Raw genomic sequence first — 12,026 nt, 5'->3', positions numbered from 1 at the left:
ATACATATATATATATATATGTATATATATATGTATATATATATATACGTATATATATACACGTATATATATATACGTATATATATATGTATATATATATATATACGTATATATATATGTATATATATACGTATATATATATATGTATATATATATATATATATATGTAAATAAAAAAACTGTCAACAAATCTGCCACTTGTCCTTTAGTTTGTATTTCCCTTCACTCTATGCTGAAAAGTTTCCCATATGATTGGATAGGAATTTTATTGTATTGATTAGACCACTGAACAGTAATCTGCATTTTATATTTTTTATTTATTTATTTTTAACAGAGGCCACTTGTATCACAGAGTTGTCAGTCATGATGGCCTGTTGGAAGCAGAACAACTTTGTGGAGAGCCTGTGCTCCAAAGAGATGGGTGATTTCTACTCGTGTGTTGGAAAAGCTCAGGTATATATTCACATGTCCATCAAATAAAATTTTATTTATATAGCACTTTTCGCACACAAAATACAACTCAAAGTGCTGTACACTAAAAACATCAAAATACTATATAGAAAGGAAAACCCGCTCCCGCCTTCCCTCCTCTCTCACAATATACACAAAGACAGGAATCCACAAGCACAGCTGCACTCACTCGCTCACCCCCCCCCCCCCCCCCCCCACACACACACACACACATAACCGGAAAAAGAGACATGGCAGCGCACAGAGAAACCATATGAGGAAAAAGTACCCACGGGGGGAGCTCCTCCATGCTGAGAGGAATGACGCGGAGGCCCCCCCTTGAGGAAACACTGGAGCTAATAATGAAAACAATAAAATTGGATAAGAGTAGTGAGAGACAAAGAGCAATTATTTAAAAGTCAAAGTAAAAAGGTATGTCTTGAGCTTCCTCTTAAAAATATCAATGTTCTATGCGGACCTGACGTCCTCAGGCAGGCTATTCCAAAGTTGAGACCAAAATGGCTGAATGCAGCCTCACTATGAGTTTTGGTCCTCACCCTAGGAATAATTAAAAGGCAGGCGCCAGAGGACCTCAGGATCCGCGAGGGCTGGTATGATAAAACCAAATCAGATAAATAAGATGGCCCAAGACCATTAAGACATATAAAAACTAAAAAAAGTACCTTAAAATCGATACTGAAACACACGGGGAGCCAATGCACTGATTTTAAAATTGGTGTAATGTGCTCCCGCCCTCTGGTTCTCATCAGCACCCGAGCGGCTGAGTTCTGTAGGAGTTGTAAGGGGGAAATACTCTTTTTGGGGAGGCCCGAAAGCAGACGTTACAATAATCTAAACGACATGAAATAAAAGCATGCATCAGCACCTCCGTGTTTGCCTGAGGCCTTGTCTACTCGTAGCCGGGGTTTTTTAAAACCGCAAATCTCCACTGCGGCCGGAGTTTTGCGTTTTCACTGAAAAAACTCCAGGGACGTGTGTATTATAGGGCTAAACTCAGTCTTATATCCGGCGTTTTAAAAAACCCCGGCTACGTGTAGACAGGGCCTAAGAGAGAAACGGGCGGACTCTGGCAATATTCTTAAGATAATAAAAACGATCTTGGTTACATTTTTAATGTGAGGAATAAAACTGAGCTCAGAGTCAAAAAATGACGGCCAGGTTCTTTACACATTGTGAGGGTTTGAAATCTTGAAGTTTTGGTTAAAATTTCTCTCTCGTCGTTGAATCACTGTACGCAGGAACCCCCACCCATCAATATCAGAGAGACACAATAAGATAACAGAATCTATTGCCCGGACAAGGCTTCCAAATGTTTAGGGCACAGACTCCACTTCGCAATCGGCATAAGGGATTTATTTTAAATAACATATCTTATGCAAATATACACTACTTTTACTAGCAGAACAATAGAAACCATGCTAAACAATATTACTGTGACTTAAGTGAAATTTCTCGTGTAGTCTATAATATGAAGTCAAATTTTTTGTGTTCATTTTTCTTTCAAATTGCTTCAAATGCAATTTGCAAACATATTGGTCATTATATTGTAATACAGTTTATATATGGCCTACTGTAATTCAGTAAGTATTGTATAGATTACGTACTAGTATGTAACAGTCAACATTTAAATTAGTTTGACCAAATCAGCATATTAAATTTATAATTTATCAGAAGCAAATTACTTTAACTTTGTTTACTATGTGTAAATATTACTTTAAAAACAAAACAAAAAAGGCTCCAGACATAGGTCTCACTGTATAGATGAATAGCATGTCTGTTATTCTGTCAAAATTGGCATTTTACTCCAAGCAGTTTACTACTTTGGCAATTTATAAGTGCATAGCAAGTTAACTTGTTTGTTTATACAAGGAAACCATACTTTAATTTATACATTTGCACTTTAATTTTTTTTTTTTAAAAATAATTTAATAAATATTGTTGGGTCCAAAACGAACTGAAATTATAGCGTTTCAAAGAAGTCTGTCTTCATATTTTTTACATGTTTAAACATGTTCTTGTTTTGTAGCAAAAAATGAATAATCGTTTGAATCATATTGATTTCAATTATTACCAAAATAATCGTGATTAATATTTTTTTCATAATCGAGCAGCCCTAATCTGGGACATGCTAATATAGAGCTGTGTGTCATCAGCATAGCTGTAAAGCTGATGCCGTGTCTTCTGATGATGTCCCCAAGTGGGAGCATATAAAGATTAAAAAGTATTGGCCTAAAATTGAACCTTGGGGAACCCCACATTGAATTTTATGGGTTTTGGAAGAACAAGTATCCATGCTTACGAAGAAACCCCTGCCTGTGAGATAGGAATAAAACCAGTTGTACGCAGTACCAGAGTTGCCCACTAGGTTTTTAAGTCCATCCATCCATTGTCAACCGCTTAGCCGAGGTCGGGTCGCGGAGGCAGCAGCTTCAGCAGGGAAGCCCAGACTTCCCTCTCCACAGCAACATCTTCCAGCTCTTCTGGAGAGATCCCAATGCGTTCCCAGGCAAGTCGGGAGACATAGTCTCTCCAGTGTCTTCTGGTTCGTCCTCGGGGTGTCCTGCCGATGGGACATGCCCAGAACACCTCACCAGGGAGGCGTCCAGGAGGCATCCTAATCAGATGCCCAACAAACCTCAACTGGCTCCTCTCAATGCGGAGGGGCAGCGGTTCGACTCTGAGTCCCTCCCGGATGGCCGAACTTCTCACCCTATCTCTATGGGAGAGCCTGGACACCCTGCGAAGGAAACACATTTCGGCCGCTTGTATCCGAGATCTTGTTCTTTCGGTCATGACCCACAGCTCATGACCATAGGTGAGAGTAGAAACGCAGATCGACCGGTAAATTGAGAGCTTCGCCTTTCGGCAGAGCTCCTTATTCACCACGACAGACAGATACAGGGGCCGCATCACAGCAGACGCTGCACCGATCCGGCTGTTAATCTCCCGTTCCATCCTACCCTCACTTGCGAACCCAAGATACTTTAACTCCTCCACTTGGGGCAGAATCCCATCCCTGACCTGGAGAGGGCATGCTGACCTGGAGAGGGCATGCCACCCTTTTCCGACTGAGGACCATGGTCTCAGATTTGGAGGTGCTGATTTTCATTCTGACCGCTTCACACTCGGCTGCGAACCGCTCCAGCGAGAGTTGGAGATCGCGGCTTGAAGAAGCCAACAGTACCACATCATCTACAAAAAGCAGAGATGCAATACTGAGGCCACCAAACCGGAGCCCCTCAACACCTCGGCTGCACCTAGAAATTCTGTCCATAAAAGTTATGAACAGAATCTGTGACAAAGGGCAGCCTTGGCGGAGTCCAACCCTCACCGGAAACAAATTCGACTTACTGGCAATGCGGACCAAACTCTGACATCGGTGGTACAGGGACCGAACGGCCCTTATCAGGGGGCTCGGTACCCCGTACTCCCGAAGCACCACCCACAGAACTCCCCGAGGGACACGGTCGAACGCCTTCTCCAAGTCCACAAAACACATGTAGACTGGTTGGGTGAACTCCCATGCACCCTGCTGAGGATGTAGAGCTGGTCCACTGTTCCACGGCCTGGACGAAAACCACATTGCTCCTCCTGAATCTGAGAGTCGTTCTTCCGACGGAACCTCCTCTCCAGCACCCCTGAATAGACCTTACTGGGGAGGTTGAGGAGTGTGATCCCTCTGTAATTGGAGCACACCCTCCGGTCCCCCTTCTTAAAAAGGGGGGCCACCACCCCGGTCTGCCAATCCAGAGGCACTGTCCCCGATGTCCACGCGATGTTGTAGAGGCGTGTCAACCATGACAGCCCCTCAACATCCAGAGCCTTTATGAACTCCGGGCTGATCTCATACACCCCCGGGGCTTTGCCACCGAGGAGCTTTTTGACTACCTCGGTTACTTCAACCCCAGAGATAGGAGAGCCCACCTCACAGTCTCCAGGCTCAGCTCCCTCAGTGGAAGGCGTGTCGGAGGAATTGAGGAGGTCTTTGAAGTATTCTCCCCACCGACCCACAACGTCCCGAGTTGGGGTCAGCAGCACCCCATCTCCACTATAAACAGTGTTAATAGTGCACTGCTTTCCTCTCCTGAGACGCCGGATGCGGACCAGAATTTCCTCGAAGCCGTCTGGAAGTCATTTTCCATGGCTTCCCCGAACTCCTCCCACACCCGAGTTTTTGCCTCAGCAACAGCCAGAGCTGCATTCCGCTTGGCCAGCCGGTACCTGTCAGCTGCCTCCGGAGTCCCGCAGGCCAAAAAGGCCCGATAGGACTTCTTCTTCAGCTGGACAGCATCCCTTACCGCTGGCTGGTATCCACCAGCGGGTTCGGGGATTGCCGCCACGACAGGCACCAGTTTTTAATTCTGTTTAATAAAATTTGGTGATCTACTGTATCAAAAGCAGAGTTTAGGTCCAGTAGCACCAAGACTGTGCGATCTTTCACATCTGCAAAAGATCTGATGTCATTTAAAATCCTTAAAAGGGCTGTCTCTGTACTATGGTTCATCCTAAAACCAGACTGATATTTCTCTAAAATATTGTTTGTAATTAAAAAATGATTTGATGAAAAACCAGTTTTCCTAAAATCTTACTTAAAAACGGTAAGTTGGATACAGGTCTGTAATTATGTATGTATGTATGTATGTATGTATTGCACACTTTTGCAGAGATGTCAGATGTTGTTCCTGGTATCAGCTGGAGCCATCCATACAGCTTGGGGGTAACTTCTCCCAGTGCTCTTATCACTAGTGGCACCACTGTTATTTTTACCCTCTACATTTTCTCTAGATCTTCCTGCAGCCCTTGGTATTTCATCAGCTTCTCGTGTTCCTTTTTCTTGATCTTGCTATCATTATGAATTGCTACATCTATCATGACTGTTGTCTTCTGACGTTTATCCACCACCACCACCACTATGTCAGGCTGGTTGACTATCACCAGTTTGTTAGTCTGGATTGGAAATCACACAAGATCTTGACCTGGTTACTTTTGGAGGTGTCTGCCATCTAGATTTTGGGACCTATAATCCATATTTGGTGTAGATGTTCCGGTACACTTTTACTACTACCTGGTTATGCTGCTCCATGTACTGTATGCCTTGCCAGACAGCATCTTACAACCTGCTGTGATATGATGGACTGTCTCTGGGGGTTCTTTGCACAGCCTACACCTGAGATTAGGGTTGGGCATCGTTTGAGTTTGGACGATTCCGGTTCCGATTTCGTTTCCTAACGATTCTCAATTCCGATTCTTAAGTTATTTTGGGACTCTGTTCTTTGATTTCATAAACTTTTTACTGTTCGTGAACTTAACCATTAATTACTCAAACGGCAGTTTTTAACCAGTAGATTTATTTTTAATAAATATTTTTGTATTATTTTTCACAAGAGCTTTATTTTTTAGTTCAAGACAATACAATAATGCAGGTGTTACTGAAAGCATGCTACTGAACCCCAATTGCTTGGCTAACCTTGTCTTTATGTAGAAAGAAAATATATATGACAAACACAACGCTGCATTTTAAGGGCAAGCACGAAAAGTTTATCTAATCCAAGCAGCCTATGTAACCTTATCATCACTGTCCTGTGAAACACACTTGTGTCCAATTTTGGAAAAAAAAAAATTCCTGTTAATGCGATATCTGTAACGCAGAAACACCATTCACGTAAAAATAAGAACATTTTAAAAAATGGACAAACGTGTTTTTCACAGGACAGTGACGATATGCTGTATGTGTATGTACAGTATGGATGTATTTCTTTGTATGGATGTATTTGCTGCTGCTGCGTGCGTATGCTATAAGCTAAATATTCGCTGGATATGTGCATTTGTGTGTTGAACTTGTTGGCTCAATCTTGGCATTAGCCGTATTTAGCCGATTCTGACATGAGCTGCATCACGTCAGTTCTATGGCTAGGCGTCGGCCAAATGAGCCAGCCGGGCCAGCCTGGATAGAATCACCGACCCGCGAAGGGCGACTGCTGCCACCGCGGTGTCCCAGCTTCCGCCGCAGGTGTGGAGATCCGTGGGAACGGCCCGGCGCACGCCCAGAATGGCCGCCGCCGCGGCCCACGCTTGCCAGCTTCTATTGATCATGTGTTTAGGGATTATTATTGTGCTGCCATGATTTACACCTCTGTGCTCTCTTTCAGTCCAGCCTTTTCCAGCCCCTGATAAGTTTTCTCAATGTCAGGCACTTTTTCAATTTGACTTTGGTACATGCCATGCAGGGGCCTGTCTTTTCTTGATCCAAACCCATCTGGCTCCTTCCCCTTATTGGGCTTCTGTTGCCTGAGGCATTCACTAAGCAGGTTGTCCCTTGGGGCCATCATCTTGATGTATTCTTGGAGGCCTGTTGTTTCCTCCTGGATAGTGCCCTGGAAGGAGGGAAATCATAATTACAATGTGGCCCGTCACAAAAATGTGTTTGACACCCCTAAAATACAATATTTATGGACCTGGCTGTGACGGGGGTTGTTACACATTACTGATTTAAAAATCATTGGCAACTAAATCCTCTTTTTCCCTTGCAGGCTTCAATGAAGAGTGCGTCAGGAGAGACTAGTCTTCAAGGAGGACGTCTGACAGCAAAACAAACCAACACTCTGTTGAAGAGATATCCTACTCTACGCTTTGAGATCTAGAAATATGATTCTGTTTTTTTTACTTTAAATGTCCAAGATGAAAATAAGCCAGGCTCCTCAGCCTTGTAACAATGTTTAATCATTTTAAGGTATCAATTATATTTGGTATCTTGTGGACCAGAAATGTGTAAGTTTGAAAGAAGCTATTTTCTGAGTTAGTTTACACAGTCACTCAGTGGGAACTCAACCCCGTTGCCTGCACTGAAGTCAGGCAAGTCATTTTGGAAGAATGTTGTGAATGATCATTTGACAGATATTTATAGAAATAAAGTGTTGCATATTGACATTTGTCTATTTCCTAATTATTGTAAGAAATTTAACATTGAGGATAGTACCAATACCGGGTTTCGTATTGGACCAATACAGGACATATTTTACGGTTGGTAGGGTTGTCTACCATCCCTTGAAAGTGTTACAGTTTCGCAGTCCTGTTCAAAGTGATGTAGTTCATACAGTGAGGGATGAGAGTTCCATCCCAGAGTTACTGCAGTGTACCTACAAGAGGCACACAGGCTACTGTTACGCTCACAGCAGATCCCATTCCACAGTCACCTGATTTAGTTTGTCAGATGAGTGACATGTTGGCCAGCAGCTGGCCGATAGTATTGTAGCATGTCTCAGCCCAGCACAAAATGTTTCTACGCATAAGACCCCTTTTGTACATGACATGCCAGTTGATACACCCACACAGAGTCTAGATTCATCACAAGTTTTAGTAGTGCCACACAGGAAGGAGAGAGAACCTCCGACCTTCAAGGGGAATGACACAGACACAGTGAATGTGCATGAGTGGGAAGAACTAATGAGGGCCTACATAAAGAGAGCAAGAGTCCCTTCAGAACATCAGGCAGAGGAAATACTCATTCACCTCAGGGGTAGAGCGAAAGATGTTGTGAAAGTTAGCGCAAGAAACAGTGCAGTTGATGTGACCCAGGACCCAGATGCCATCTATGGCCTTCTTCGAATACATTTTGCTACTGTCCCCTGTTCACCGCTTCCCCTAGCAGACTTCTACACTACACTGCCAAAGAATAATGAGAATGCATACGACTATTGGTTGCGGCTTAACCATGCAGCTGATATTGCCACCAACCGTCTCAGAGAACAAGGCAAACACTTGGACTGCTCTTCTCTTGAAGTAACACGAATGTTTATCAAGAATTACCCTTTTAAAGAACTCTCCATGACATTCAGATCGAAAACAATTTACAAGTGGTCAGCAGTTGAAGTCCAGGCTATACTGGATTAGTACCAAACGGAGATGATTTCAAAGGCTGCTGCTTCTGCTGTGGTGGGGAGGAACCCCACTGAACATGTTTATGTAAACAAAGTTGAAATGCTTCCGACTGCAACGGGCCATGCTGACAGTCAAGTAACTCACTCAGCCAGGGCGACAGACTTCACTGCTCTTGAGCCAGTACAATGGTCATTTCCATATTGGAGAAAGTTTTGTTGGAGAGAGCTGCTCCTTCCTCAACCTCTGCCACCGGTAAGCGCAAGTCAAGACTCCCTAAGGTTGAGGGTCTGAATAATCTGCCATGTGCTGTCTGTGCCAGTGCTAATCACTCTGCGCTTGTTCACTGCCGTGAAAAGAGGCTCTGCTCTGACATGAAACGTTACTCTGCGGACGATGTTGTCATTATTGGATGCGGAGGTCATCAGGTGACACCTTCAGCAGTATACGACGTGGAAATGATGGTATATGATTACAAGTTGGCAGTTCCTATGTTTGTGGTGCCTGGACAAACAGACGACGTAATTCTGGGCATTAATGCCATCAAGAAGATTCTTCAGCTGATGAGGAGGACTGACAGCTACTGGTGACTCATCTCGGATCCCAGTAGTGCCATTGATGAAGACTCCCACCACTTCTTCTCACTCCTTTCCAACACAGAGAAATGGAGAGGTAAGAATGTGCCCGACAAAGTTGGCACACTGAAGTTACGTCAATGTGTGATGTTGCAACCGAAAAGTGAACATCTTGTTTGGGCTAAGCTTCCTGCCTCTGCACCGATGTCAATTGGCAGCACAGTCATGATTGGACCAACTCAATCAAGGTGTAGATCAAGGAAGATCTTGGTTAGCAGAATTATTGCTCCGATGTGGGGGTGATGGATGGCTGCCAGTGAAAGTCATCAACCCCTCCAGTGAACAAGTGTCGTTGAAAAGGAACACAAAACTGGCAGATGTGTTTCCTTGCATTACTATTGAAGATCTGTCTCAGCCTGATAACATCCAAGTTCTCTCTGGGTCTTTCACTAATGCTGCGAAGCCAAGGTCCAAGGAAGACATAAAGATGGCATTGGACATGGCATGAGTCAATCTTTTCACAAGACAGGATGGACTGTGGGGAGGCATCAGACTTTGTGCACAAAATAAATCTAGTGGATCAGAGACCATTCCGCCTTCCTTATCGGAGAGTGCCGCCAAGTCAATACGAGAAGCTGAGGATGGCTCTCAATGAGATGGAAGAGAAGGGAATAATTCAAAAATCTACCAGCGAGTATGCGTCTCCCTTGGTTCTCGTGTGGAAGAAGAATGGGTATTTGCACATTTGCACAGATTTCAGGTGGCTCAATGCGAGAACACTGCGTGATGCGCACCCACTGCCTCATCAAGCTGATGCTCTTGCTGCACTTGGGCGGAATGTCTTCTTCTCCACAATGGACCTCACATCAGGGTTCTACAATGTGCCCCTGTTTGAGGATCATACGAAGTACACTGCGTTTTCGTCTCCCTTTGGCCTGAATACAACCGGATGCCGCTGTCAAACAGCCCGGCCACATTCATGCGGATGATGCTTTCCATTTTCGGGGACGAGAACTTCACTAGCCTCTTGTGCTACCTTGACGATGTGATGGTCTTTGGTCCAACAGCACAGATAGCGCTTGAGCGGTTGGAGATGGTTTTCTCCCGCTTGAAGAACCATAATCTTAGGCTCGCGCCAAAGAAGTGCCACTTTCTTCGGAGATCAGTGAAGTTTCTCGGCCATGTCATCTCTGAGTTGGGGGTGCAGACAGACCCCGGGAAGGTCGAGGCCATAAACCAGGTGCAGGTGTCCGACTTGATGGACAGTGATGGCGTCACTACCTCACAGAAGAAGATCCAATCTTTTCTGGGGATGTTGTTGTATTATCAGCATTTTATTGAGGATTGTTCCATCAAGGCCAGACCCCTTTTCAAGCTTCTTTCGGGTCAAATAACTGGTCGTAAAGCTAGGCGAGGGGCGAAACAGGCATTGAACACTTCGAGTCATGTGAAGTTAACAGCGGAAGACTGGAGCACTAAGTGTCTGGATGCCTTTGAGACCTTGAAGCACGACTTGTCACGCAGTGTGACATTGGCCCATCCTGACTTTGGGAAGCCTTTCATCCTTGCTGTCGATGCTGCATTTGATGGCATTGGAGCCGTTCTTTCCCAGCTACAGCCTGGTGAGAAGGTTGCGAGACCAGTGGCTTTTGCTAGTAAAACACTGTCGCGAGCCCAGTTGAACTACCCAGCTCACAGGCTTGAATTTCTTGCTTTGAAGTGGGCCATATGTGACAAGCTCTCCCACTGGCTTAAAGGTAGACACTTCATTGCATGGTCTGACAACAACCCCTTGACCTATATTCTGACGAAGCCCAGGCTGGATGCCTGCGAACAGAGATCGGTGTCGAAGCTGGCGGCATATGACTTTGACTTGAAGTATGTTCCAGGTCCCAAGAACATAGTGGCTGACGCCCTAAGCCGAGAACCCTTCGTCCAGTCTTGCGTGAGTCATCGTCTGGCGAAAGAGCCCTGTCTGTCCTTGCTGGAAGAAGTCAAAGGAGTTGTTAATGACACAGTACAGGATGCTTTTCGTTTGACCATCAACTGTCAGATTGTTCACACTGCTGGGGATGATGCTGATGAAGAAGTTCTCCAAGGGCAAGCTCCCTGTCAGTCGTCCGGAGGTGCCATTGGTGCTGAGGAGGTGTCTGCGGTTTTAGATGCCCACCAGACTGGCGGTGTCTCCTGGCTACCCGGTGCGGCCCCGTTGTCACTACAGCTGCTGGAAGAGGATCCTTCTGTTGTCATTCCCCACGGCCAGTTACGCAATCTGCAGCAGCAAGATGCTACGGTGAGCAGAGTTCTCTTCTATGTTCAGCGGCATAAGAGACCCAGTGCACATGAAAGAGCTGCTGAGTCTAGCCGTGTGCTTGTGTTGTTGAGGCATTGGAAGAAGCTGAAGGTTCGTGATGGGACTCTTTATAGAGTGAGGAAAGACCGGAAAATCTTTCAGTTCGTCATACCTGAGTCTCTGAAAGGTCCTGCATGGTGTTCATGACGCAGCTGGTCATCAGGGCTGTTCGAGGACACTCTCTCTGGCCAGTGAACGGTTCTTCTGGGCTGGGATGGAGAAGGACATCACGAGACACATAAAGCAGTGCCAGAGATGCATGCTGGGTAAGACCCCTGAATCAGACGCCCGGGCACCACTTGAGAACATCCGTACTTCTTTCCTGATGGAGCTGGTGTGCATTGATTTTTGGACGGCGGAGTCAGGTGTCAAGAAAACCACTGATGTCCTTGTTGTGATGGACAATTTCTTAAAGTTGGCTCTTGCCTTCCCCTACAGGAACCTGTCGGCGAAGCAAGTTGCTCGTTGCTTGTGGGACACATTTTTCTGTGTCTATGGGTTCCCTACAAGAATCCATTCGGATCAGGGGGCTAACTTTGAGAGTCGGCTCAACAAGGACCTGCTCGAGATGGCGGGGGTGCACAAGTCCCACACAACACCGTATCATCCCATGGGCAACGGTATTGTGGAAAGATTCAACAGAACCCTTGGAGGTATGATCAGGACCCTTCCCCCAAAATCCAAGTCCAGATGGCCACAGATGCTGAACATGTTGACTTTCTGCTACAACTGCACAGTGCACGAGACCACGA

The 12,026-nt window shown here is 45.3% G+C and overlaps 1 protein-coding gene across 1 annotated transcript in view; it reads left to right on the top strand.

Moving 5' to 3' along the window:
* Nucleotides 1–7,396, top strand: part of chchd1 (coiled-coil-helix-coiled-coil-helix domain containing 1) — an 11,319-nt gene extending 3,923 nt beyond the window's left edge. The window contains exons 2-3 of the mRNA XM_086045999.1: nucleotides 335–453; nucleotides 7,002–7,396. Of these exons, the coding sequence (XP_085902125.1) occupies nucleotides 335–453; nucleotides 7,002–7,112 (230 nt within the window). The 3' untranslated portion in view covers nucleotides 7,113–7,396. The remainder of the gene's footprint in view (nucleotides 1–334; nucleotides 454–7,001) is intronic.
* Nucleotides 7,397–12,026: the final 4,630 nt, after the last annotated feature.

The sequence above is a fragment of the Filicampus tigris genome, chromosome 11 (genome assembly GCF_054856515.1).
Source record: "Filicampus tigris isolate MCC_2025a chromosome 11, RoL_Ftig_1.0, whole genome shotgun sequence".
Lineage (NCBI taxonomy): Eukaryota > Metazoa > Chordata > Actinopteri > Syngnathiformes > Syngnathidae > Filicampus > Filicampus tigris.
The sequence above is the reverse complement of the archived record's forward strand: the minus strand, read 5'-3'. Positions and strand labels throughout refer to the sequence as shown.